The 26,983-nt window shown below is 37.0% G+C and overlaps 1 protein-coding gene across 1 annotated transcript; it reads right to left on the reverse strand.

Annotated features, from left to right (window-relative positions):
- Positions 1-2,212: 2,212 nt before the first annotated feature.
- PIK3CA (phosphatidylinositol-4,5-bisphosphate 3-kinase catalytic subunit alpha) lies at positions 2,213-26,032 on the reverse strand. Its single transcript, XM_088523896.1, has 21 exons — positions 25,835-26,032; positions 17,547-17,960; positions 17,069-17,278; positions 16,296-16,546; positions 14,580-14,825; positions 14,180-14,265; positions 13,462-13,567; positions 11,987-12,139; positions 11,749-11,883; positions 9,526-9,650; positions 9,102-9,183; positions 8,422-8,586; positions 7,868-7,971; positions 6,588-6,759; positions 6,141-6,247; positions 5,578-5,699; positions 5,018-5,096; positions 4,576-4,746; positions 4,016-4,133; positions 3,704-3,855; positions 2,213-2,875 (listed from the first exon to the last, which is right to left on the reverse strand). Exons 2-21 carry the CDS (start codon positions 17,896-17,898, stop codon positions 2,605-2,607), a joined length of 3,207 nt encoding a protein of 1,068 aa, XP_088380022.1. The 5' UTR covers positions 17,899-17,960; positions 25,835-26,032; the 3' UTR covers positions 2,213-2,604.
- Between the last annotated feature and the right edge of the window lie 951 nt (positions 26,033-26,983).

Genomic DNA, 26,983 nt, shown 5'->3' on the forward strand with positions numbered 1-26,983 from the left:
TAAGAAACAGAGTCTGATTCCTTATATCTTTCAGTTTGAGCAAAAGGGTGCAAAATACTATATGCTTGAACTGAAAGACACATATAGCCAGGACTTACAGAGTAAATGACAGGAAAGGGCTGAGTACAAAGAAGTTGGGCTCCTAAGAGCCAATAAATTTGAGTGGATCTTTCTGACCAGATTGAAAAAGACTGTCTCTTACACGAAGAAAGTAAAACACTGTTTCAATACCAGATAAATAAGAATAATATAGTACTTGGTGTAGCATTTGTATAACAATTTTACTGTTGAAGAGTTACGGTCAACAGGGTTTCAGATTTTGAACGAAACAGAATTTAAACTGAAACTAAGCCAAGTTTCAAAAGAGCTGAAACATTAGCATGTATTGTCTGCAAAGTAGTACATACAGGGGTAAATGTTCTCTAGAAGCTATGCCCAAGGCTAGGGGAAGTGAAAAAAAATAATATGAACAAAAAGTCCTATGTAACAGTTAATTAAGAGTAATGGGAAGTCTGTTGGACTACTCCAAAATGCTTAGGTAGAACTAAGGAAATAAAACTTCACATTCCCCATAGTATTCTTGGAATTTCTGTAATTTTCACAAAAGCAGGTTCTCCCTCCCCCAACACTGTCAAGCATCTGTGTGTACAGTAATTAACTGCAGAATCTTGACTATGAAAGTGTCTTGAAAGACCAAAGTCTTGGCTTTACAATCCCCAAAGTTTTTTTTTTTTATAATGTAATTGATTGCACATTTACAAAATATATTACATTTTGCTAAATGAAGCCAACCAGTCATTACCTCATCAGTACGGCCTGCACAAAGTACAGTTTATTTATATACTTATATGCTAATCTAACATCAGCTGTCAGCCTATTTTATATTACATGTGGTATTGCACTTACTGAGTGGCACCTGTGTGTGCTTGCTCTGGACCTTTGGAATTCACTCCAAGTGCTGCAGATCTAGTAAGCTTAAGATGTTGGGGTAAACATCACCCTCAGAATCATGGGTTTCTAATTAAAAAAAAAAGTTTAAGAGTCATGAAGACAGTCCTATCTGAAATTGTGCATCAGGGCAATCTGAAATTCTTAGTATTCTGGATAGTTTCAAAAAGTGGTGCCAATTTAATTGATTGCACTCATCATATTTTGTTAGAGGACAACAACTACATTTACAAATATATATAAACACACACGCACGCTCACACACCCACACAACAGACAAAGCTATAACATGTTAGGTAACTCCACATGCTGTGAGCTAGCCAACATGTGCTGTATGTTGAACTGCTTATTGATCATACTGAAAATCTAAACTATTTCCAATGTATTGGTTACTGGATTAAACAGCCACTTCCAAAGGAGGAAGAAAGCAGAGAAATGGTGGACCCAAAGATTGAGGGTTTAAACATACGTTCTTTGAATAATCAGCATATAACTTCAGTAATGTGAAGAGTATTGCCCAAACATTTTTGAAGAGACTTAGGCCAACGCCACGTCTGGCATTACTGGGTTTATCTCCCACTCCTTCAGTGGTACTTGTGTCCTCTTTCACTAGGGTTGAATTTGGTCCTAGGAGTTTATCTGGTCACCTTCAGTGACATTAATGGAAACGAGAGTCTTGGACAGATAGAACTGGGCTGCAAAATTAAAAGAGTGAATATGGGACAAATCATGTAAATAAAGAATATATATTAATAGTTCCTATTATATAAATAGCCTTTATAAAAAAATAATCTTTCAATAATTTTAATAACTCACCTTTCTTTAGGCTCTGGAAAACATGTATGAAAAAAACCTATTCAGTTCAAGTTAGATTAAAGCAAACCTAAGATGAACACTACAACACTTTGTTGCACTAAACCCAATTCTGACCATTCAATTTCCAGCTTAGTCAGTTCTTTTGGGATGATGGGGACAAGAGTTTCTTTTTGAAGGTATCAATTGCACCCCTAGAAACACTGAGCAGAAGAAACACCATATTGAATGGGCCTATTTCCTACTGCTTTCAGGAACTGTGCAGATGACAGACCCAGAAATCAAAGGGTCATCTAAACCCCATATACGTTAATGCCTCCAAGCACATTTAAAAGGCACTGTCCCCTCACTATTATTTTTAGATCCTTGAGCTTAAAACTCCTTCCCTTTAAACTATGCTGCATTTAAATACTCACTGTCATTTGAATTCTCTTGCCAATCTTCTCAATCCAGCATAGTCTTTACCTGATGTATCAGATCTAAGATAATGCATGATGGACTCTTTCATGCTAGCACTATTTTCCTTTTCTTTCTAATTTATCCTATCAAATGAAAAAGGGAAACATTCTTCCAAGTTTACCTTTTTGGGCTTAAGGCATAACATGAAGTCACACATCATACTAAAGCTTAATTTTTGAAGTGTACAATTTTAGTGCTATCTGAAACCCTGTTTTACATCATTTTTGACAATTGTCTGAACAGTTCCACCCTTTTCTTGCTGTCAGTTTTAATGCCATTCGTGGTTTGTGCAATTCCTATGCAACCAGTCTTTGCTGCTAACGGGTTTTAACAGTGCAGTACCCCAAGAGCGGGCTATCAGTTCTTGTTTTCTTTGCTTTCATTTCAGTTCAAGGCATGTTGCTTTATTGTGTGGAAGATCCAGTCCATTTTTGTTGTCCAGCCACCATGGTGAGCATCATTCATTTGCTTCATGAAGTACTCAAGAGCTTCCTGCTCAGTTTTGTCCAATGCAAGAGTCTTTCGGATGTATGCAATATCATCAAATGACTGCAGTTCTGGCATTCCTGAGCCCAGCATCATGGAGAAGAGATTTATGAAGAGATTGGCGTGTTGCCGAATTGCTAGGTAAGCCTTATAGCACATCTCCTGAAACCTATAAAAGGAAGAATTGACTCAGTTTATTGCCCTATTAGGTGTGTATTTCTTCACCATCAAGAAAACAAAAAGTTTATTTATTATTATTATTTTTAAAAACATAGGGCATTTACTGGATTGCACTGAGGTGAGGATGCAAGTTTATCCTGAAATCACCACTCCAAGTCAGGTTAAGGCAAAAATTAAAATAATTAAAATATTTTAAAACTGTCTTTTTTTCCCCATACAATATAATGAATTTTAGATTAAAACTGAAATGTCTCTAAGCCAATCTCTGGAAAGAGAAGTAACAGAAAAGACTAAAGCAATGCACTTTCAGTTCTTAGCACATTCTGCAGCATGTCCCAAACAACATGGACCAGCTGTGGAGCTGGTACCCAGGGGCCACAAGAGAGAGAAGATGGTCAAGTGACCAACAAGGCTACCTAGCATGCAGCAAGACATTGGTGAGCACAATAAATAAATATTCTCATTTTGTACAGTTATGCAATCCCAGGAGGATTTTGTTTTAAGCACTAATATGAAAAAGTTCACTCTAAAATACATATTCACATATGTGCTGAACCTGAAAAGCTGAAGTGAGATAGGTCTTACACAATAGAGGCTAAGTGCTAAGACATTACATAAAGATAATCTGTCGATTTAAAAGGGTATGGCTGATCTTCAAAAAAAGAACTGCAAACTAACCATTACAACCCCATTCAAATAATACCTTTCGGTTAAAGGGTCTATTTAATAAAGTTCACCATTATCCAAGTGCATTTTAGGTACAAAATACTCTGAAAGTTAGATATTTAATTAAAAAAAAAAAAAAAAGAGGACTTACCTTTCAAACTCCCTTGTTTTGGTACATTCTTGGGCTCCTTTACTAATCACTATTAAAAAGTCTTGTGTTAAAACAAATGGCACACGTTCTCTTTTATAGCCAAATTTTTTCTTCTTGTGGTCGAGGAAGTGCCCAAAATCAATGTGAAACAGCTTGGAAAGACAAAAAGGTATATTCAAATTAGTAATTCCTCGCTTAAACAGCATCGCAGTAAGATTTACTCATTTAGTTTTAATTTAGATGGATCTTTAGAATAAATTCATATCAAAGCAAGAGACATTAAGCCTATGCTTGTGTAAAAATGCATCTTACTTGTCCATCATCTTTCACCATGATGTTACTATTGTGGCGATCACCAATGCCCAGGATAAAGGTGGCAACGCAGTAGCCAGCACAAGAACGTGTAAACAAGTCAATAGCTGCATCATACCTATTGAAAACAAAGATGTTTTCTTATGGATATTTGAATACTACCAAAGTGCAGAAATAACATGTTTTTAGGGAGGGCCCAACTTCGACCATCTTTGCTCAATAAGTAAAGAGTTTGAGCTTAATTACTGAATCACACAAAGTAAGGAAGAAACTGTCTTTTTGAAGACACACAGGGGTTTTCATTTTGATGAGCTACTGCTAAAATACAGACTTTTGCTGTATCTTAATAATTCATCTATCTCCAACTACAGCTTTACTAAGTCATCATGCAACAAGCTGAAACTCATTAAAACACCTACAAGTTGGACCAGCTACTAGACCAACAAGATAGCAGGTAAAAATACAGATGGATGTAATTTCCCTCTTGATAAACTTTAGCTTTCTTGGAAGTTTCCATCAAAAAGAAAAACTGAACAGGAAAACAAACAGAAAAATCTCACATTTCTCCTTTGTTCTTGTCCTTGAGCCACTGATGTAGTGTATGGCTGTTGAACTGCAAAGCACCTTTTAAGCCACCTTTACACTGAATCTGCATGATCGTATGAGAGCTCCTCACTACCTCGATAAGTCCCACGCAGTCACCAATAGACAAACATCCATAAGGCAACATCCTGAAAGAGAAAGTTAATTTTTATAGAGCAAACCATGCTCTATGGTATACAGATCTTCTGTATTAATTGACTTGGATTACACTAGGATCTTCACTTTACAGAAATCAGTTTTGCTAACTGAGGGTTCTAAAAGAGAGTTCTAAAACTTGCTTTAACGTATATAAACCTACTTATACAAATCCACTGCATTTATTATTCTTGGGAGAAGTAATTTCTAACAACAAAACAATATAAAAAAATGTTAAGTACAGCACAGTTTTAGAATGCTTACCGAAGATCAAGACCCTGATTTTGCCAGATGTTTTCCATGATTCTAATTATCTGAAGTGTCAGCATGTCCTGACGCAAGTCTGGAATAGCCAAATGCATAAAGAGATTGCAAGTTTTATAACACCAGAACAGTAACATAACATCATCATACCAACATATAACACCAGAACACTAACATATTTATTTTCTCCCCACAAAGAATTTCTAAATAAAACATCATGCACCACCTCCATAAACTCATCTTGTAGAAATATTAGGCAGGTGAAAATTCACATACTTCTCATTTGAAAAGTAGCATAGGGAAAACAATTTTTAAAAAGTTAAAAAACCAAACACAATAAAACCCTCAAAAATATCTTGGAACATACACAATTTCTACATGCCTTTGAGACAAATATTTATTTCTTTATGCTTAATTACCCTGGAAAATAAAATAATTTTATTATTATTTTTTTTAATTTCTTCAATAGCTGTATGACACATGCTCAGAAAAAAATACAGGACTAGGACAATAAACACTGAAAGAAACATGTAGCATTTGGAATGCCCTTTTTTCCTTACCATCTCCATTTTTAAAGATTATCTCGTTATTCTGAAATAGTAATTCGGACATTATATCTGGGTTTTCCCAGTTCAACCACAGGGGCCTTTTTGCAGATGACATTATCCTGCATTCCTCAAGCCTATCAAAAGAGACAAAAGTTGTATGAAATAGGCATCATTTCATGCTCATACTATGTTTCTGTAATATTACGATATTCTCCCTGTTTCCTTCCAACTCTTTGAACTACTATCAAATTGCAGATACCCGAGTAACCCACAATGAACCACTTTTATTTTCAACCTGAAATTTAAAATACTATGTGCAACACTGGTCATTTGCTAAAACCAGTAGAAGACCTGCCTATATTGTAAGCTTTCCTTCATCACTATGTTCTTTAGAAATGGAAAGAGGACTGCACTTTATGTCAGCTTACAGAAAACCGTATTGCTCTCTAGTCTGTTAAAGCATTGCACTGAAACTGCTTCATTCTTTACAAATTAATCTGCTACAAGTTTTATTCAGTTAACTTTGAAGGTACTGACATAACTATGTGAAGAAATTTCAAAAAAGATGATCATACCGAAGATTTCCCAGTTGATGAGCAGGATTAAGGGGAGAGATAAAGCCTTGTAAAGCATCCATAAAATCTGGTCGCCTCATTTGTTCAACAAGAAACTTCATCTGCACCTGATAAATAATCACATTCAGGTCTTCAGATCACTGGTTACACATAAATGAAGGTTAGATTTCAACTTTGTTTAAAGCAAGGTTTTGAGTAGTGCCAACATAAACAACTCAGCTGTATATTACTCAAAATGAAATCATTAACCGTAGTTCTGTTGCCTTAAATAGACAATGGCAGTGCACACAAAATAATACAGTTACTAGAGTATTACACTGTCCAAGATAACACACTGCCTACTGAAGTGAACAGTATTTGCACCATTTTAGTTAACCAAATAAAAAAGTTCTGGTGATTCCTACTACTCCAAAGCAACAGTTTTGGTACATGGAGAGGTGATAATACCTTCTGGGTCTCATCCTTTTTTTCCTGCTTGAGAATATCTGTGAGGTTAATCAACTTCTCCATAGCCTCCACCTGCCTGCTCAGGTGCTTTAGGTACATTCCACATGCTCGACAATAGGACTCCAGAAGTAAACCAAACCTCTGGCTTACAGTTTTATTGTGCATTTCAGACCTACATACAGAGGGAGAACAGTTAGAGACCACAAGACCACTTAGAGGAGCCAAAATGAAGTTATACCTGTAATTTCTTTTGGAAGTTGCTTATGGATCCTTCACACAGGTAACTCATGCTGACCTCTTGCAATTCATCTTATTTTAATTGGGCTGACCAGGCTCCAGGACCCCTCTTCAACTCATTCTACAGTTTGCCTCTCCCTTTCCTTTTTGCTTTACCCTGTTCTTCTCTACTTCCCTTTATTGAAAACCTGTGACTTTCAGAGACTCCGTATTTAGCCTCAAGCTTTCAGTCCAAGCTCAAGGTTTCTTGCTGAGAGAAAGGCTCAACTCATTTTCAACTTGTCTCACTTAGCTTAACCCACTCTCTGGTCCCTTTAGTTTCCTTACCTATCCTCGGTCTTCCTAAAATCCATCCCCTCATGCATGTTTATCAGGCAAATTTCTTTTATTACCCTTGCCAAATACCCATAAAAGTAGAAAATGGATAACATAACAAAGATTCTTTGCTTCCATTTCTGTGCCTGACCACCCCTTTGCTTAAAAAGGCATTTTTAGATGAGATAAAATCCAGTAAGGTGTAGCTTGATTTATACTCAGCCTTGTTGACACCAGGATTACAGGCCAAGGATAAAAGGTAAAGAAGGAACCTTGACATACTATAGTTAGCAAGTTCTATTAAGTCTTTAATACGCATTTATGAAATTCTTATCACCTGGTGAAACTGAGTGGCTTTCTGTAGTGCTCAGGTATTTGCAAAGCATTAATGTGATAGAGCCTTTGACAGAGAAGTCTGCGGAGATGGGCATTGTTTTGCAGTAGCTTTTTTGGCTTAATTTCAGAAATAACTGTTTTAGCTATAATTTTATTAAACAAACAAACAAACACAATAGGAGACCTGACATAAAAAGTCCAAATAGCAGAAATTTGTCAAAGATAAATAGCTAACAACAAGGAAGCTTCTAGATGCCTTAGCTGGATTCTCTGCTTTAGCATTACAAAAAAAAAAAAAAAAAAAAGATTATTTAATATTTCAAGCTTTTATAGAAATATGTCATATACAGCTTATAGGAATCCCACCATCATTTAAAAGATATTAAGCTTACTTTAAATGCCAAAAGAAGAAGTGTCCTATCCTTTGATTGGTCAGTGCTTTCTTGAGTAAAAATCTCACAAGCTGATTATCTAAATACTGTTCGTATTTCAGAACCTAGTGAAGGATAAAGAAAAATGATAATAATAAAACAATCAGCCACAGACATTACTGTTTCTATGAAAAATATGCAGATTAAGATCCTTAAATAAAATACAGCTTATGTTTTAAACAGAGTTTTCTAATACATAATGACTCACTTTGGCATCTGATGCTTGCTTTACTGATACCAAGTATTTTAAACTCAGCTTGCTTAAAGTTAAAAAACGTTTCTGCTCATGCTCCACTGTACTTTAGGGCAGCTGGCATAGCTGCTCTCCCAGTTAGTAGAACAGTGTTGCATCTCTGCAAATTTTTGACATCCTGCTATATTATCTGTAGTGCAAATACGTTTCGCAGATACTTTTGTGAGCTTTTATTGTATTTTCAGAAACCTCTGCTCTTATCTAAGCTCTTATGCTTATATATATTTAAGATACTACATTTACTAGAGTATGTTAAAATTACCTGTACTAGCTGGATTAAGTATTGTGAAAGTTTGTCATCTGTCAAGTACTTCTCCAGACACCGCACTGCAAAGGCTCGCACCATGGGATCAGGGTAATTACAATCCAAAAGCTCCATCGCTTGCTCTGGCTTGATTGGAGGCCAGTCTTTTACCAAACAGTACATCTGTGGGCAAGAAGTCCAGGCACATGTCATACGTTTACACTGATTAGGAATAAGCTGTCATATAGACCCATTAAAAGATATCACTAGACACAGAAACTGCTTCCAAGTCCAAGCAGCTTACTTGATAGTCCCCTCTAAAGCAACCTGGTATCAGCTGCAAGTTCATTTTGCTATTTTATTCACCATGAATAGAATCAAAGCAAAACTTCATATTTAATTGTAAATGACTAATCAGCAATACAATAAGAATTTAACTAATATGGCTGAGAGAGAAATGTGAGACTAAGAATAAAAACGACAAGTCTTTTCTGGATCAGACACAAAAGATTTCGTACAAAACCAGACTGATCAGTCAGTTACAGTGGCAACTTGACTAATTTAAATTTTCCTTCAACATATCGTACACACAACTTATCCTTAAGTTTTCCAAATTTTCTTTCAAATTATGTTTTAAAACTTCTCCAAATTTATTTATTTTTATTATTATTATTTTTTTTTCCAGTGTGGTGTGTTACCTGGGCTACTTCATCTCTGGAATTCCATTTAACAGATAAAAGCAATTTGGGTAGAATTTCTGGGATATTTACACAATAATGTCTGTAAAAGAGAAAGAAAGTTTAGATGTACAAAATGTCAATTTGCTTTGACAGCTACCTACTACAGCCCTTCAGTCTTGCATCTTTTTCTTCCTTTGTCTGCAGAGTCCATTAAAATCCTCAAGTGATACATGGTAAGATCACAGGGGAAACGTGTGGGGAAAACCTGAGTTACTTCAACAACTTGTCTCATGGGTTTGTGAAGTAACTCCCCCAATTCTACACACTTGAAGTGCCTTTTCTAATGCACTAACCCCCCAGCATAACAAAAGGGAGCAGAACTTCCAGACCATCATGACAAATTTGTGACAATAAGGTCTTTTCCTTCATTTTTTCCAAGTACCTGTGGCTCCAAAGAAAGTCCTTCTCTTGCTCAGTGATTTCAGACAGAGGATCTCGTGTGCATATAGCACGTAGTTGCTCTTTGTCACTTTCTCTTAATTCATTATCTCTAGCTATTCTGTTACTCTGTAGAGAGAAACAGACATATTAGCCTCCAACATTTTACTCTGTTGTCATACAACCTACACAAAGTAATATATTTTAAAAGCATAAAAGCATTTATAGCCTATGTCATAAAATATTATCTTGCTATTTGCTCTGTACAAGCGAGGACTTCCCAAAAAAGAGAGATTTGAGATTTGATTCCTGATAGCACTTTTAGTTACTACTGGCACAAGAAAACATGTCTTTTAACTGAATCTGCAGCAGTTGACATCTAATCAATGATAATACCTAGCATAATACAGCTGAAACAGGTTACTTCTGTCTCCAGCTTTGAAATTACTGAAGTTTGCCAAAAGGAGTGAAAAAGGATCAGAAGTGGTAAAGCAGAGTATGAGGGAAACATTTAAGATTACACCCTTCAATTAAATTTATCTTAGACTTCATTCATAAGAAGCAGCGTATAGTATAGTTTAAACTAACTCTACTTGATTTTTCCTTGTCTATGTGCCAAAAGTTCAGTTTTTCTCCTATGACTTCCATCTCTGAGTTCATGTAATGTGTTTGCTTTACAAAGCAACACATTCAATGCTGTAGCTTTAGTGTTGCAACTACAGAACCAATACATGCTGCAAAAACAGGTATCAAAGTGCCTGTATTATTTCTTTTTACTACAATAATCTTAAGTTTGATGCTTAAGATAAAGCTGTTCAAAGATTCTAATTTGGCCTATAGAACAAAGCAGTGATACCTAGTTTCTCTGTTTCCCTGCCAACCTAGTAATTGATGCAAATACATTTTCTCCACAGTTTCTCCATGACCACCTCCTACAGTTCTGTAAAAGTTACCACAAAAAAGCAATAATTTGATACTTCATTTTTTTTAAATTCAAAGTGCAACTTGCTTTGTCAGTAAAGTCAGAGCTTAGTCTCCTCACTATCTTCTATTTATGGTTACAGATAGAACAAGACAAGTCCAGTGTATATAAGTCTAGGTAATGAGGGAGCTATTTACAAAATAAAACACAGCAAAAGAAAAAAAACCCCAGAACTTAAGTGTCTAACTCAACAGAGTCAGAGTAAGTTTATCAATATTTAGACAGTTCCCCTGATTATTCTGCATACGTTTCACTCTGACAACTTAATCTGCATTTGAGAATACAGCTCCTAAGAAAGCTGTACAAATTACACCTTGCACCATTTTTTTTACTTTATGTTCTGAAGTACGTCTCCTCTGTTTCCTCAAATTTAACCCACTAATACTGTTTCTTACTTGGCTTTTGTTCTCCATTCCAAACTGCAGATAATGTTGTACTCTCCTACTACTGGATTTTCCTTCTTCCACACCTAACAGTATCAGCAAGCTATAGTATCTCTCTTCTTCCTTTCAAGTCTATCCTGTATTTACAAAACTAAGTTGCCAGATACTCTGATACAAGAGCAATAGAAGGGTACAAATTACTCAGTACCTCAAGAACAAAGGCATAGTTGGTCAAAAGTAGTATAACACTCAAGAACAAGAAAATCTCTTATAAACTTGCAATTACAGTGCTATTTAAGAGCACATATCTAGAATTAAGTCAAGTCAATGTAGTTCAGTTCTTTGAGGCTGATATTCTAAAGACTGCTTTTCAATGCCTTTAACTCTCTCCTGTCCACTTCTAGGTGACAAAGATCTACCTTTAAGTTTTCAAATGGTTTACATTCTCCTCTGAATTACAGCAGTTTGCCAGGAAACTGGCTGTCCTTCAAAACTTGCTACAAGTCTTGCAGCACTCCTCGGCCACAACATATACCATGAACAGATAGCTGACTGCAATGGATTTCCCTTAAAGTATCAAGCAAGTAGATATTAATTAATTATGCCAAAAAGTCTCTAATTGTTTGCCTGCTAAAACCATTCTCTTTAATGTGCTTTTGTTGATCAGTGAAACACTAATACATTTTACTGGTTCTGTGAAGGATGGAGAACACATTACTCACTTTGCTAAACAGACGACAAAAGGTTGATTTCTTCTATTACAATAAATCAAGATACATGAAAAAGTTTTCCTTATTGTTAACATACTTTAACTACTGAAATTTTTTTTTTTTTTCCATCTTGGAAAGTGAGTTTGCCTTACCAGCCCCGCATAGCTGTAGTTAAACCCTAGTTCACGAGATATAGTCCAATTGGCATGTTCTTCAATCACCGTCATATCAGGAAACTTTACAGGATTGCTAAACCAATCAAATTCCAGCTCTAAACATGGAGTTTCCTATGGAAAGGAAATTTAGATTATTTTTCTGTGGGATGATACAATTCAGAATATAGTGTCTTCTGAACAGCCCTAAAGCAGAAGCTTGCACACAAGTACTTACTTTATTTGGATTTGATCCAGTAACACCAATAGGATTCAGCAAATCTTCCAGTCCATGAGGTACTGCCCAAAGATTCAAAGCCATTTTCCCAGACACTAAAGTGTCTGTGTAATCAAACATGTTTATATTTCCCCATGCCAATGGACAGTGTTCCTTAAAGAGATTAAATGATCATTTTCACTTTCATCTATTAATTACAGCACAACATTGTAATTTCAAATAAGAAGCAGATTAAAGATTTTTTTAAATGTAAATATATATTCATGGTAGGTCAAAAATTTATCTGATATAGACATAAATCTTTTGATGTGGTAAATTAAGTGTCTGCTTTTAAATTCTAACCAATAAAAAATGAGGTGTAACCACAAACATAAAAGTGACAGACACGCTCTGAATGAACTTCTGTACTTTTTCAAGCAGCCTCAGAATGGGGAAGGAAGAAGCAGCAACAGGATTCAGGAAAACAGCACAGTACATCTTGCTACTATTAAGACCACATCAGTTGGTTTAGTTTGGCAAAGAAACCACAAAATTAGAAAAGTAGGGTTATATCAAAAGTTCTGCTGACTTCCTTTTGGTAACACTTGTTTAGGTCCACTTTTCTGTGTTCAGTGGTATATTTGATATGTGAAATTCATTGTTCTAAGGCATTAAAAACTGTGGAACTCCATCTCTGATGTTAAACCCCTGCTGGTGAGCCAGGACAGCTTCTTACTTTATGCAAGAGCAAGTTATTAGATATCCAGATAAATAGAAAATAGGTTATGGAATTTATACCATATTTTTCTCTTCAATTCTTCCCATTCACTATTATTATATCACCTTACCTGTGACAACATCTTATGCCAATCATTTTGCAGAATATTAAAACACAAATATTTGTCTGCATTTTCACCATGCTCAAATAACTCAGGATTTGTAAAATTATTACTACAACACCTGGCTATAGACCAAAACTATGCATGTATTACACAAACAAGGCCAGAATTTAAACCCAGAATTTAAAAATGCTGGTGGCTAAAATTGAGCTCCATATTTGGATACTTAAAATAACTGTTTGGCATCTTGCATGTTGAAGCAGTACAAGTTCTGCTTACTTTAAAAACAACTCTAAATCTGAGTACAAATATTACTCTTAAAATTAAGTAACCTTTGGTTTTAGAAATTTAATCTTAAAAGTATTCTCAAAAGTTCAAAAGATTAAACTTTGATCGTTTTGTCCTGTGATACAATACAGACATTATTTACAATGTCAAATAGGTAAGGTTTTCTCAATGCTTTATAATTTCTGATGACAATGAAGTGGTTGTCAGAATATTATAAAAGAAAAAAAAATACCACTCATCAGATTTAGTCAGATCTAAATCAAACATGTCACTAAGCCCCAATTCTAGGACAGTATTCACCAACTATCTTTCCAAACATGACTACAGTAGTTTTGCTTGCTGCTGCAATAAAGCTATGAGGTATTTTACCTCTTTAGCCCCCTTCCGGCCTTTAACAGAACAGATTGAGAGGCAGAGCCGAGCAGCACGTGGAAGATCAGTTATGTACATCTCATACGATAGCCATTCATTCCATCTGTAACATTTAAAAAACAGAATGAAAACAAGTTAAAGAGCAGCACTAAAGATACCAGGAACCCATCAGCTTTACCCTAAAAAGCGTTTGTTATATTTCTATCTGAACTGTAGCTATCTAAAGAGCATGCAACCTTACTGAAGAAGGGTCCTCCAACATGCTTGGGACCACATGTGTTGTTTTGGGGAACTATGAGTTCCCTAATTAGCCTTCTGGCACCAACACTGTTTGAACAGACAAAGTTCACTGCTTTCCAAACAAGGAACAGGAAGATTTACTTAATTCACTTCCACTCCTGCAGCCCCCACAGTATTAATCAGTAATTATATTAGGGGTTCAGAGGCAACTATGAATACATGCGTTAAACAAATCTTTTTGGTAAAGAGACTGACCTATTACATATAATACTGTAAGACAAAATATTTGCATTTGAATTTAATTATCCCTATTTATAAATGTAGTAGCATTTAAAAATAATCTTAGAAATCTTAAGGCAGGGAATTCCCAGTAAGCATCTGCATCTTGATGATACTAAATGCAGCCTACACTTCTTTAGTACTACTATTTAGGATACCTGGGAAGTCAGTTTTTCTCTAGTCATTCTTAGTTTACCTGGGATTAGAACAAGGTACTCTCTGAGTATTCACATTGTCACACAAAGGCTCCCCTCCATGGTAGATACCTGTTCGAACATAGATCTGAAAATAACATGCTGTTATTAGTACAGTCTTGCAAATGTTGCTGCAAAAATAGTTTTCATTCCAATCAACATACACTACTGACTAAAGCATATTACCATTACATTTCTATCAAGCAACCCTCTGCAAAAGCGACAAGAAAAACAACTCTCTTCCCCAATCCCAAATCCATTCATCCTTTGCAAGGTGCGAAGCATAGAACAGAGGCCTGCCCTTCCAGAAGAGATGCTTCATTATGATTGCAAAACTAGTTCTTAAAATACAATAAACAGCTGATGGAAACCACGTATGATGCCATGCAGCATTTGCCATACCTTGTCAATGTCTCGGATGTTCACATTTACATAGGTTGCACACAGGATTCTTATTCTGAGAGCACTGTTTATAGACCAGAGGGATTTGGCTGTAGCTTCTCCATTCATATAGGGTGTAGCTGTAGAAATGCGTCTGGAATAAGATGGCATTGTAAAGGTATCCAGAGGCAGCTGGGTATAGAGGCTCTCCTTAGCCATCAGCATCAGGTTAGGCATGCGACCAAGCATTATACAGCTTCTTATGTACTGCAAGGAAACCAGAATTAAGCTCAGTGTGTTTTAATTGTACACAAACAGTACCAAAAAGTGTTCAGGAAAACACATAAACACACATTTAAAGAGCACTCATTAGAGAAGTCCCTTTGTGAAGGCTCTTTACACGCATTCAGTTACAATATCTAACAACCAATGCAGAATGACAGTCGGGTTCCACACGGAGCCTCTCCGCTCAGGTGCGGAGCAGCTCCAACAAGAGCGGCTGCTTCCTCATTCGAGCTGTTTCTGGGAGCAGTTTGGCTGTTTGCACAGCAAGCTGCTGAACGACTCTGCCATGCAGACCTAGCACAGGTGGCCACGATACTCCTAGTGCCAGGTAGAGAGCTAAGGCAAGGGACAGTGACACTCATTTTTGGTTCATTTGCTTTTATTAGCTTCAGCTCATCACTGATCTTGATTGACTCTTTTGCGTGAGCCTGAGAGCTTTAGTTTGGCAACGGGACTACAAAATACAATGTGTTAAGGCTTGTCTGGGTCTGTGTTGTAATTAGTAAGCTCTTCTGCAACACGGTACAGCTCTATTGAAGCCTCCTGAAGAAGCCCAAGTAGGTCTAGTGCTTGATCCCAAGATGACTATGCAAAGGTAGCCAGCGATGCCTGCACTGGCTCAACAGGCTCCCACAGTTCAGAGGTTCTTTCCCCATTACTCAGAGTTCTCCATCCCGGGCCTCTTTCTCATTGGTTGATAATCTACTTTCCAAAGCATTTTAGCCCAAGGAATGGAAGCTGTTCACCACAGCAATACAAGCCTACAAGAGGAAGGAACAGCCATTGGCAGGAAACCTACAGGGTAACATTGTTACCGACTGCACAGGAGCTGCTCAGATGCTCTCCTGTCAGCACTTTGGTGTCAAAGTCACAGCACTAACAAAACCAAGGCACTGGTTTTGAGTGACAGTCACTACAGAGATTCAACAATCATTTAAACAGTACTGGAAGTTTACTACTGCTGAAAAAGTCAATTTCACTGAGGTAAGCACCAGGAAAAGAGAGAGTTTGTCATTTTTCCCATCCCTGCAGAGGGGGAAGAAGATTTATAGCAATGACGTTTTTCTCATAATTTAACTGCTTATCACAGTTCCTTTTGCATGACATCAGTCCCATTCAAGCATCATAATTCAACTCTTGCTGTTATGAGCCTAGGATGTTTCTTAAAACATCTGCGACAATCTCATGTCTAATGTTAGAGACAGATTTGCACTTCATTCCAAGGAGAAAAATTACACTGGGAGAGTTACTTTCTTCTTTTTTAAAGTATAAACAACAACAAATATGTACAGGGATTATACATTAGCCAACCAGTTTTAAAGACAAATACACTAGCTTCTACCTTTTAGATCAGTTTAATGAACAGCAAGACAATGAAAATTAATCACTTCCTTCTCTCAGAAGTTTCAATTATTTTAGTGTGCTTCAAAAGAAATCCATTATGTTACTCACCTTATATTGGCTCAGTGGGTATTTTTCTAGCAAGTACTCATCACAGCCGCACACTTTTAAAATATACTTGCCCTGGTACTCCAAGACACAGAGTTTCAGTTGTTCAGAAGACAGCAACATACTTCGTGTCTTCTTCCTAATTGCTTCAGCAATAACTTGCTCAGGCACACAGTCATGATTGATTTTTAAGGTGTATTTCTGCTTATCATTGTTTGGCGAGACTATTACCCATATTACCACTATAATTTGTCCTAGAATAAATGTGAAAATATTTTAAGTCTACAATGTACAGCATATAGTTCAAAAAGTCCACAATATTGCTTTCAATATTACTTAGAGAAGTAGCCCCAAAGCAACTAGAATAGCCCAAACTAGCAGAGTGCTAATAACTTCTGGAAGGAACTGTGTCCATTGTGCTTATTTTTGATGCAAGTGCAAATGTGACCTTTTATCCCTTCCATCAGAGAAAGTATTGAAAGCTTAACAAACTGATTCTTCCTATAAAAAAAAAAAAAATCTTGCTTTACCAAGTTTCAATACTTAAAGAAGCTTCTAGAATACCAAAAAGATGCAATTATGAATTTTGCTGTTTTTGTTTTGAACCTATAAACTATTACACTATCTTAAGTAAGAATAACTCAAAGTGTAAGAAAGATGCTGATTCAGTATACTAAACGCATCACATAAAACAGTTATTTACCCAAGTAACCAGCTACACTCTTTGATATCAAACACTGAAAAAGCATTATGTTTCTACAGCACATATTTGTTACCTTTATCTAGCTTATTGTATATGTGTTTGGGTAGCTCAGGCGAAGACTCTACATTTGGAGGACAGACATATAATGCTCTACTATGGGGCGCATTTGCATCTCGAAGATCCACTGCTTCTTTGCAAACGTTTAAGATATTTCTTCTGAAATCTTGTACTTCTGGATCCTTAACCATGTCAAATTCACAGACAGGCATGCCAATAGCAAAGCCTATAATATTGAAGAGGCAACAGGAAATAATTGTAATTGATAATTAAGCTAAAGCTAAAGATTTCTTCATAACAGAAATCCTTTAAGCAAAATATAAACATACAAATGAAAATTAAAATATTTTCAAAATCACCCCAGAACAAGTATTTCTAGTTGACAGGTCTTTACTACAGCAACACACATGTTCTGTCCACTAACAGGGAAATGGTACATTTTAGTATCTGATTTTAGACACAGTTTAGCTTGGTTTAAATACAGATTATCTCACCTATTTCTCTATTTAGAATCTTTTCTTCTCTGTTACCTACTGGTTCAATGACTTTTAGAAAAGGTTGAAAGAGCCGCAGGTCACAAAGTCTCCGTGTTTCATCAAAAAATTCTTCTCTTTCTGCCTCCTGGGTAACACTTACAAAAATGTAAGATGATTCATCTTGAAGGAGCTGATAGAGAGGGTATTTTCTTGCTTCTTTAAAGAGTTCATGTTTAATGGTTAGTAATGTGGCCTCACGGAGGCATTCTAGAGTCACTATCATTCCATTTGGTAGAAGACACTCCACAAGGATCCGCGGTGGCATCAAATGGATGCCCCATAGTTCACCAGATGATGGCCGTGGAGGCATTTTTTAGACTTCTGATATCTCTTTAGTGGAAAAATTTCAAGTAGTGATTTGTATGAAAAAACCTAAATGGAAACAAGAAATGTAAACATTAAAATTTAAGCTACATGCATCACAAGGAGTTTTAGATAAAACTGCTCAAACACCTCTTACATTTTTAGCAGGATGTTATAAGATATGTTTTCTTTGTTCTTAGACCTGCTGCCTTTGCCAGATGCCCTGGATTTCTTCTAATGAAACAAAGCCCCTTCCCTTTTGCATCCATTACTCTTAATTTTATAAAGCTCCCCAAAACCTCTTTTCCACAACAGACCTATACTACTTAGTCCTTCTCTGCTAAAATCATTCAATATTTTGGATAATCCTTGCCACCCTCTTTGGACCAGTTTTACCATATCCTTTTTGCAAGGTGAAGGGAGAACTACCATAGCTTCAGAGCATATTGAAGAGCATATAGAAAATGCATTTACATGAGAGCTTAATGTCTTCTGATGCTTTCCTAACTATTTTATTAAATTTGCCTTTCTGATTGTCACAGAGCATTAAGACATTTTCATTGAACAATATGCCACAGACATAAGTTCTTATTCCAGAGTAGTAAGTTACCTAAGAGGCCCTCATACATTATTGAATATTGCATTACTTACACTTAGCCCATAATTTCATTAAATTCAACATTTACAGTATCACAGAGGGAAACATCACCTGACATCCAGAGAGCACTCCAGCTCACCTCCTTCATGAACCGACTGCTCCGAAAGCAGAGCACTGGGACAAGGACCAGGCTACTACAAGAAAATCATTCTTGGGCATCTGCTTAAAGAATCCTCTTACAACACCCCTCTTAGTTTCCATTCTTTAATAATGGAAAAGAAAAAAGAAAATCTAACTTCACAACCCCTTTTGTCTGAGGGCTTTCCAAACACTCTGACTGTGGGGAAGAGAGGATGTTACTGCTTGCCATTCCCTCAGCAAGTGGGGGAAAGAAGCCATGACTCTCAGCTCCAGGCTTCTATTCCTTGTCTTTATTTAAAAGAAAAAAAAAAAATCTTCCCAGTATCTCCAATACTTGCTTTTTCTACATTCCCATTCTAAAGCAGCACTGGAATGGCAGGTTTATCTTCCCAAATCCATTGCTTCCTAGCGTGTTCAAGATAGCAATGGTGCTCTAAAGCTTCATTGCTGGTTTAGCAAAATGCTTTCTGGCTCACACCTCGCATATAATTAGAGGTGTTTTTGCTACTAAAAAGAGCTGACTTCTTTTAAAAAAGAAGTTAGACTCTACAGAAGCTATTTTACTTTCCACATTGTTGTAACAGTCGCAGTGAGCAGATGCTGAAAGGAAAGTTTGAAGCATATTCAGCATCTAAAAAGAGCCAAGCTTGGAAAGCTCACAACTACAAAACTTTATAAATGAACTAAAATAACATTGGAGAATTCTGAATTACTGATAACTGTTTTTGGTTACAGATACAAAGAAAGAGACAGAAGGTTAAATAGCATCTTTTTGATCAGCCAAAGCATGAAAGAGTCTCTGCCCATGAGGCTGAATCACATGCTTATATTCATATTTCTTAATTATGAGCAGAGGCAGAGACACATCACTGCTAAGGCATATACCAGAGTAAAAACAAACAAACAAAACAAGAACATGCAATTGTAAGAACTCTTCTGTCCACAGACAGACAACAATAAAATAATGGACCACAACTAAATATTCCCAGCACAGACTGAGCTTATTCTAGCAGTCTTTATGTCCAGTTCCACAATCCTGTTTAGGCTTCTGTGAACCGGTGATTTTAAGGCCCCATCTTCTCCCTGCCTCAAGCAGGTGCCCCCCTTCCTCACCATGCTGCTCCCTGAAGCGGCTCATTAAAAGGTCGGATGAATCAGCCTAAAAGAAAACCCTCATTCTCCTTTTCCAGGAACCGCCTCCCCCATTCCAGCTGTCTTACTGAGTCCACCATGGACTTGGACAAGCACTAGGGTCTGCACAGGGATGGAGCTGGACTGCAGCACTGCTGAGATGGTTCAACTCAAAAAATAGGTTTCCAGAGCATGTTTAACCTCTCTCCCCACCAACAACTACTAAAGAAGAAATAAAGAAGAAACAGGAGACAGGGTGGAGGACCCAGGAACTAAGTGTTTTCAGATAGGTGTCTTTTCAAAATAAATTGAAACCCTTGGCTTTTCTGAAACAAACAAAGAAAACCAAAAAAGCCCAATCCTCCCCCCCACCAAAAAAACCACCACCCAAAACCCAAGTGTTAAAAGCCAACTCAACACTATTTCTTTAAAGACTGCTACAAATAGGCCAAAGGCCACTCCAATCTACAAATCGCTCCTTTCAGAGCAACTGCACCAAAACAGCAGCTTTCGTTTAAAATTGGAAAACAGACATTTGCTGGGCCTGTGTATGCAGTCAGTCTGTGTGCACATTCATTTCGCTTGGGCATGTAAGCACGCCTCCAGGGTTTGGATTTGGAAAGCAAAAATGTAAACAGCAACAGTTCTGAAGCACAGTTGGCAGCCTGTGTTTCTGCACACTTTCAAAGCTGGAAGGCTGCCTGGAATAGACTCAATTACGTTCTTCGACAGTAAAAGTATAATTTTTACAGAGTTCTAGAGAGATGTTATTTAGATCCAATTGAGGGTACATACGAACACTTCAAACACACACTATAATCACACCTGCAATCCCTGACCTTCCAAAACATCTTAAACCTTTTTTCCCAGAAAAGAAGTTCTTGGGTACCACAGGTGTCCAAAAAGGCCAGGCTCAAAGCTGCTTGCCAATCAAAGTGTGTTGGGATAATCGGTTATGAATGAGCCACCACAATCTCTTAAGTGCATCTTCTATCACTAACCTCACTGTGCCTCTAACCTAGAGCTGCATGCAAAATTCAGTAGATACATAAGAAAGGAGAAAGAGGGAAGTTATACTACATACTCACAGAGTACCGATTCCTACTGATTCCCCAGATACACATCACCATATTAATGCTAACTTATATGAATTATCTTCCTATAGGATAGAAAGTTGCTGTAGTCAAAGATTTCTTGAAAGAATACCTTCCCTCTGCTGAAAGAGAGGTCAGTATGGGAGAAATTCAGCAAGAACTGTACCACAGACAGACAAGATTAGTTCCCAAATTAGTTTGCCTAAATACTGCCTCCACAGAAAGCACTTCTTTTAGCTGCTGCATCACTGTGATCACCCTCCAGTCCACACCCCCACCACACAAACAGAAAAGGAATATATGCGTGTACATATATATATAGAGAGAGAGAGAGAAATAAATGACATAATTCTCCATCTCTACTCTGGCAACAATGCTTATGCACAGCACCCATGGTTAGTGAAACTTTGCATTGATCATCTGCATCCACAACCAGTCTAGACAACCATGATGCAGAAATAATCTTTACACGTTTTTCTAAAGCTTGGGAAAACTTTTATCCTCCAAAGTCTAAAGTCCACATGTTCTCTCTCTTAAAGAGCCAAGGCTATTGGAACCATTTTTGCCATACTCTTAAACATTAGGGTCCCATGCACCTGCCACTCACCTTGACCGTATTTTTCCCCACTGTTAAGTGTTCCCCCTCCCCACTGCTAAGTGTTTTTTTTCCCCCCCACTGTTAAGTGTAAAGAAATTTCATTATATTGTGTTCAAAGACAGGATATAAGCAATGGCTTATATTATTCTGTGGTATTTTCTGTATCAAAGAGCTAGATTTGTGTGTAGATTTGATTTCTTCTCCAGCTACAAATTTCCTGTAGACTATTACCATTTTCTTCCGAAGAAAAAAAGCCTCCTTCTCATTAAGCATTCCAGCTATGTTTATATGTTCTAGTTAAGTTTACTGTGCACTCACAGGTGGGTTAACTGTTTGCTTGGTTCTCCAAACTGTGACAAGTATCAACTACAGATATTTCACCAATCTACCTTTTTTATTGTTTGTTTTTCCTGTGAAATTCCCCAAAAATATTTTTTAAAAGGAACAATATTCCAGGGGCAAGAACAATACTTTTCAGAATGCAAGGTTAATATTCCATTTTGGCCTCCAGATTTTAAACCTTTTAGAGAATGAAATACTTTATTCTTATCTGTAGACATGTCAGTCCCTTTAAAACTCACCATAAAGAGAACTGGGCAGAGCTGCCTGTCTGTCCAAACCTGCTGTGTCGCAAAGCAGTAAAACTGCTTCAGACTAGATATTTTCTGTACTGTCCTTTGTTCCTCCTGCTTGCCAAGCTGGGATTTTTCCAAAATCCAGAAGACTGGTACAAAAACATCTGAAATTATCCTCTATCACAACATTACGGCCAGATTTAAACAGTAGCAATACTGCTTTGTTTATAATTTAAAGAAGGATAAAAAGATTATATTCTAGTTAATGTATTTACTATCTAGCCTTTGTATTTCTCGCATACTACTTTCATCTTCGTTATTTCACAGAAAAGGAGCAGATTTTTTTTGTAGTTACCTACTTTTTTTTCTTAATAGTTTTGAACATCTTTGCAGTGTACTAGACAGAACTACAACTACAGTCCCTGTAGAAGCATCTTTAGAAATATAACACTTTCCTGCATAATGAATTTTTGTCAGAAATAAGTAAAACTAAGTGTTAGCTTAGTTATACATGAAAACGTGGTCTGGCTGCGCTTTAGAATTGTGTATTTATGCTATTTATCTCACATGTAGACACTAGTTTTGTTCTAGACCACAATATTCTTGCATACCAGTTGTAGTGAATTTCAGATACCGTGAGTAAAATAGGAGATCATCCTGAAAAGAGAACTCTGAACTTGCACACTGTAATGGATTGTCCGAGATGGAGCAAAAAAAAAAAAAAACTGTCACCGAAAAATTTTAATATCAAACATCTGAAATGCAAACAGATTGAACAATTCAAAAAGATTTCTTAAAGCTCCCAAATTTACTGTTGTTGGATTCTGAAGTTTAAAAGAAACAAACCCCTAGAATTTAGAAAGATATTTTAACACCAATTAGTTCAAATGCTCTCGCTCACCCTCCCCCATCAATGCGGGGACGCTGTTTAAAACTTCACTCGCTATCTGGGAACCATGAAAACAGGATCACGAGAAAGAAGCATTTGCAAGCTGCCGACGACCTCTACAACTCCCACTGCAATTGTATTTTTCCTCTAGGGATCCTATGACATAGGAAGAGCAGAATGTCTGCCCCAGAACATTTTCTTCCAGTTAGAAACAGTTTGGGTTTGTTTTATGCAAACAAAGGGAAGTCTAGAGTGTTTTTTTTTTATGCAAAATCATTCAGTAATTTCATTTCTGGCTTTACTTCAATAGGATAGATTTTGTGTTCACAGAAAATAATAGTCATGAAGCACCATGAAGAACTTGAAAGACGATATCTCCTCTTCCGACATGTCATGTTTCTGCTCTCTCACACTATTTAAACCACTAGTCTGGCTCAATATGTAGCGGCATGGAAGTTAATCGCCCATCTGACTATGTCCTAGCACTCCTGAGCTCAGAGACCTGCACTCAAAGTCTATCAAGCTGGCAACAAAATCTGACCAACAACTTATTTTGTCCCAGTAAAAATAAGTTATGAAGTTTTCCTCTGGTTAAATATCTTTTTTCAGTACTCTATATGGATGAGACATTTACTATAAAGAGCATGAAATAAGAACACACTGGAAACTGTATTCTCCATGCTACAAACACTAAGTGCTTTGATTTCCTTTTTTCCCCATGTAAAATCCCCTATTGCTTTTGGAAATTAGTACAAGACAAGAACAACAACAATATTCTAGAGTTTCTTTCATGAGACTAGATTAGACAGGTAACAAATGCTAAAAATAAACATCTCCACCCTAAAGAATGCTGTTTACTCCTCTTTCTGTTTGTTCCCATCCTCCCACCTTCCTGGGATATTCGGAACCCAGACAGTAAACAGGATCTTCAAAAACAGGAAGTGCTGGCACAGGGACAGGGACAAGGACAAGGAGTCAGAACAGAGAGAATCCAGGTGCTCTGCTCTCCAGTCTGGTCTGAATCTCCACCTAATGCAAACAAGTAGGCAGCAGAGCTGGAACTTGGTTAGCAGGACATTCCTGGTGCTCTTCTCCCCAGACTATTTCCCCTACCATGATGCACAGCTAGAAGGGAACTATAAAGCAGGGCAGTAAAATACCAGTTATTGCAGATTGCAGTCCTCAAACAGCTTAGCTTGCCTAGGCGCTACAACAAAGGGAGGTCAACATGCCTAGCAACATAGCGCTCAATCTACAACATTCATCTCAGCAGCTCCTGTGGATGAAGGGCACTAAGACAGAGAAACACCCTTGCTCCTAAGAAAACTGAACTGAGATTAGGTTAACTTCTACTTACTGACTTACACTTAACTTCATTCAAAAGACCCACCCTGCAAGCCTTTCCTTTGCTACGAAGGGAAGTCCCAAAAAACATCAAGCTCAACAGATTTTGGTTTGCAGCAGACTGCGTACTTCCCACGAAATCATCCTAAGAATGAAGTCCCAGCAACTTTAAAGGGAGACAAAAGAACATTTCCCTGCTGAAGGAACTGCCTTAAAGTAGGCGACATCCAAGCACCTCAGGAGATCAGGTCTTCTATAAGGCTCAATGCTTTTTAATTACAATTAATGATTATATAAGCAACTTGACTGCTATATTTAAGGAAGAAAGAAACTAGTTTCCCTGAAACTGCAGACTTCTTTTCACTGTTGCTGTATGCAGTGAGCAGCTTAGCTCTTGCTGAACAGCACTTCTCTCTGCATTTGCAGGGTAAACTCCAAAGCAACAGTTTTGCTTCTGAGACACTAGTATAGCTGCAAGATGTGTGTTCAAGCAGTGCAAACAAACAGCATTCATTGTGGCTAAATATGTCATTATGCCCTGTATATTTCAGCCTGAGATATATAAAAAAAGTTACCATAAACTGTGACAAACAGTTCTTCTGCTTGTTTAATCAAATGTTTATCATTTCTGTATACGTCTGTTAGAAGCATTTGCTTTGCAAACCATATGCTCTGCAAAAGCTAAAGCAGTGCCACAAGTATGGGCTACTGAGATACTCAGCTTGTTAATGATGCATCTCTTTCTATGCTTTAAACCATTGCTCAAGTTGTTTCTCTGATGAGGTCAGATACCAGAAATTTGTGCTTACTATATCTGAAAGAAACTGCTAATATTTGCCTAAACAGAAAATATTTACAAGAAACATGAACTTTCCAAAGAAAGTGACATAAGCTCAGAGGTATTTATACAATGAGCAGCAGCAGCAACACAGTGATTTAAAGGTTTCTAAACATCTTGCTGAAAAAATCACTTTTATATCTGCAACAAGTTAGGTGCTCTGAGACTATGGGACATCTAGCCTGTCACTACAGTCCCCAAGGGAAAGGGGACTGTAGTGACAGGCAACTTTAAAAGGACAGTTTTCTTTAAGAAGATAAAAACACACACAGAGGCTGTTGGATGTCAGTCACTGCTATTAAAATAATTTTATACATCTGCAAAAACAAGGAAGTACTGTTAATACAAGGCTCTCTGGGAACAGTCTGTTAATGTTATTGTAGATGTGTATATTCAAAAAGACATTTCCAGCCTGATTAACTTCAACAGAAGATTATGAAAGCCTAAATGGCATGGATTTAATTTCGATCTATAAAAATGCCAATTAGGGAACTTTAAAAATTATTTTTATATATAAATATATTTTAAGAACTTGTCTACATACTAGGACAACAAGAAAGAAAGATTAGAAGCCAAAATCATGTTCTATTTCCCTTATCACATTGCACTTCCCCGTGATACTACCCTGCCTGCTGATGTACAACAAAGGGCTTGGAATGAGGATGATGAAAGAAGAGTTGAAGAGCTGGATCACAAAGCAATTTGCCAATACGTTTAAGCAGAATTTCCACTTACAAATAGCTTTTGTTCTCCTTTTCTTCATGTATAAGCTACACAGTGTCAGCGTTCATTGGCTCCCATTTTCTTCCTCAATCTATTTGTTATGTTTGTAGTCTTCCTCTATGTGTCGAAATACTCTGAAGTTGGAGATATCAGAGAATAACGGAGAGCTGCTGAGCAATGATAGCTACATCAGTGCTTTATCCTCCAATTCCGATCAAGTGGAAGAGGAAGGAAAGTTGTTAGAGCTTTACGAATCACAAAGCCAGTAAGCAGCTGAACACAAAACACTTACCATTTTGGTTAAAAATGTTACGATCCACTTTAAAAGTATCTACCATATTATGAAGTTCGGGTTACTGGTTAAGCATATGCTCTACGATGAGAGCATCTTGATTACACATGCCACAATTTTTACACCAAAAGCACAGACATAATTTATTTTTTAAAAAATAAATTCATCTTTGTGACTGACCTGCTAGGCTAAGAAGCCATTCACAGGCTATTTGAACACATCCTCAATTACACACCACAATCAAAACTATTCAGCCTGTCTGGGTCGCTAAAAATTAGCTCTTCCATTTGCATGCTAAAGGTTTTCTCGGGACAAGTGTTCTTCCACAGTACCTCATGGCAAAACTGAAGGAGATTTCACAGAAGTGACAGCATGTAATTGCAAGAAGATGACATACATTGTATTAATCACTTTCCTCCCACCAGTGGAGACTGCCTTGATAAACTGATAAGTGAAAATGGTTGCTCAACATCCATATGAACCTTTTTGAAACTATTCTAGACATATTCTAGCTACAACGCTATTCAGCCATAGCATTTGCTGATTACCGCAGTCATAGCTGAGAACATGATCCCTAAAAAAGCAGTTTGTAGAAAAGAATGAGTGATATGTTAGATTTTGTAGCTTATTGGCCACAAAAAAAAAAAAAAAAAAAAAAAAGAGATGGGGGGGAATCTTAGTTTACAGTATTGTTTGGAGGGAAATTATTTATTTCCCTGTCCTCATGAGAAAGCTACCTAGAAACTTTTCTTTACATTAGTGCTATTAACTTGAGTTGTCAAAACCATGCCTGCTGTCAGCAGCCCAGTTAGTATTTTCTGGACTTAATGAAATGTTAATTAAATGGCACAAGCACCTAGGTTTGATAA

Source organism: Tinamus guttatus, unplaced genomic scaffold (assembly GCF_059628265.1).
Source record: "Tinamus guttatus ecotype Peru unplaced genomic scaffold, ASM5962826v1 Tinamus_guttatus_pri_ptg000198l, whole genome shotgun sequence".
NCBI classification, from domain to species: Eukaryota; Metazoa; Chordata; class Aves; order Tinamiformes; family Tinamidae; genus Tinamus; species Tinamus guttatus.

Excerpts from the sequence above, each read along its gene's own strand:
- PIK3CA (XM_088523896.1), bottom strand. The coding sequence starts at position 17,898 with ATGCCTCCACGGCCATCATCTGGTGAACTATGGGGCATCCATTTGATG. Across the intron at positions 14,826-16,295 it reads ACCCACTGAGCCAATATAAG|TACATAAGAAGCTGTATAAT; the intron begins GTGAGTAACATA and ends GTTTCCTTGCAG. Across the intron at positions 14,266-14,579 it reads ACATCCGAGACATTGACAAG|ATCTATGTTCGAACAGGTAT; the intron begins GTATGGCAAATG and ends TGTTATTTTCAG.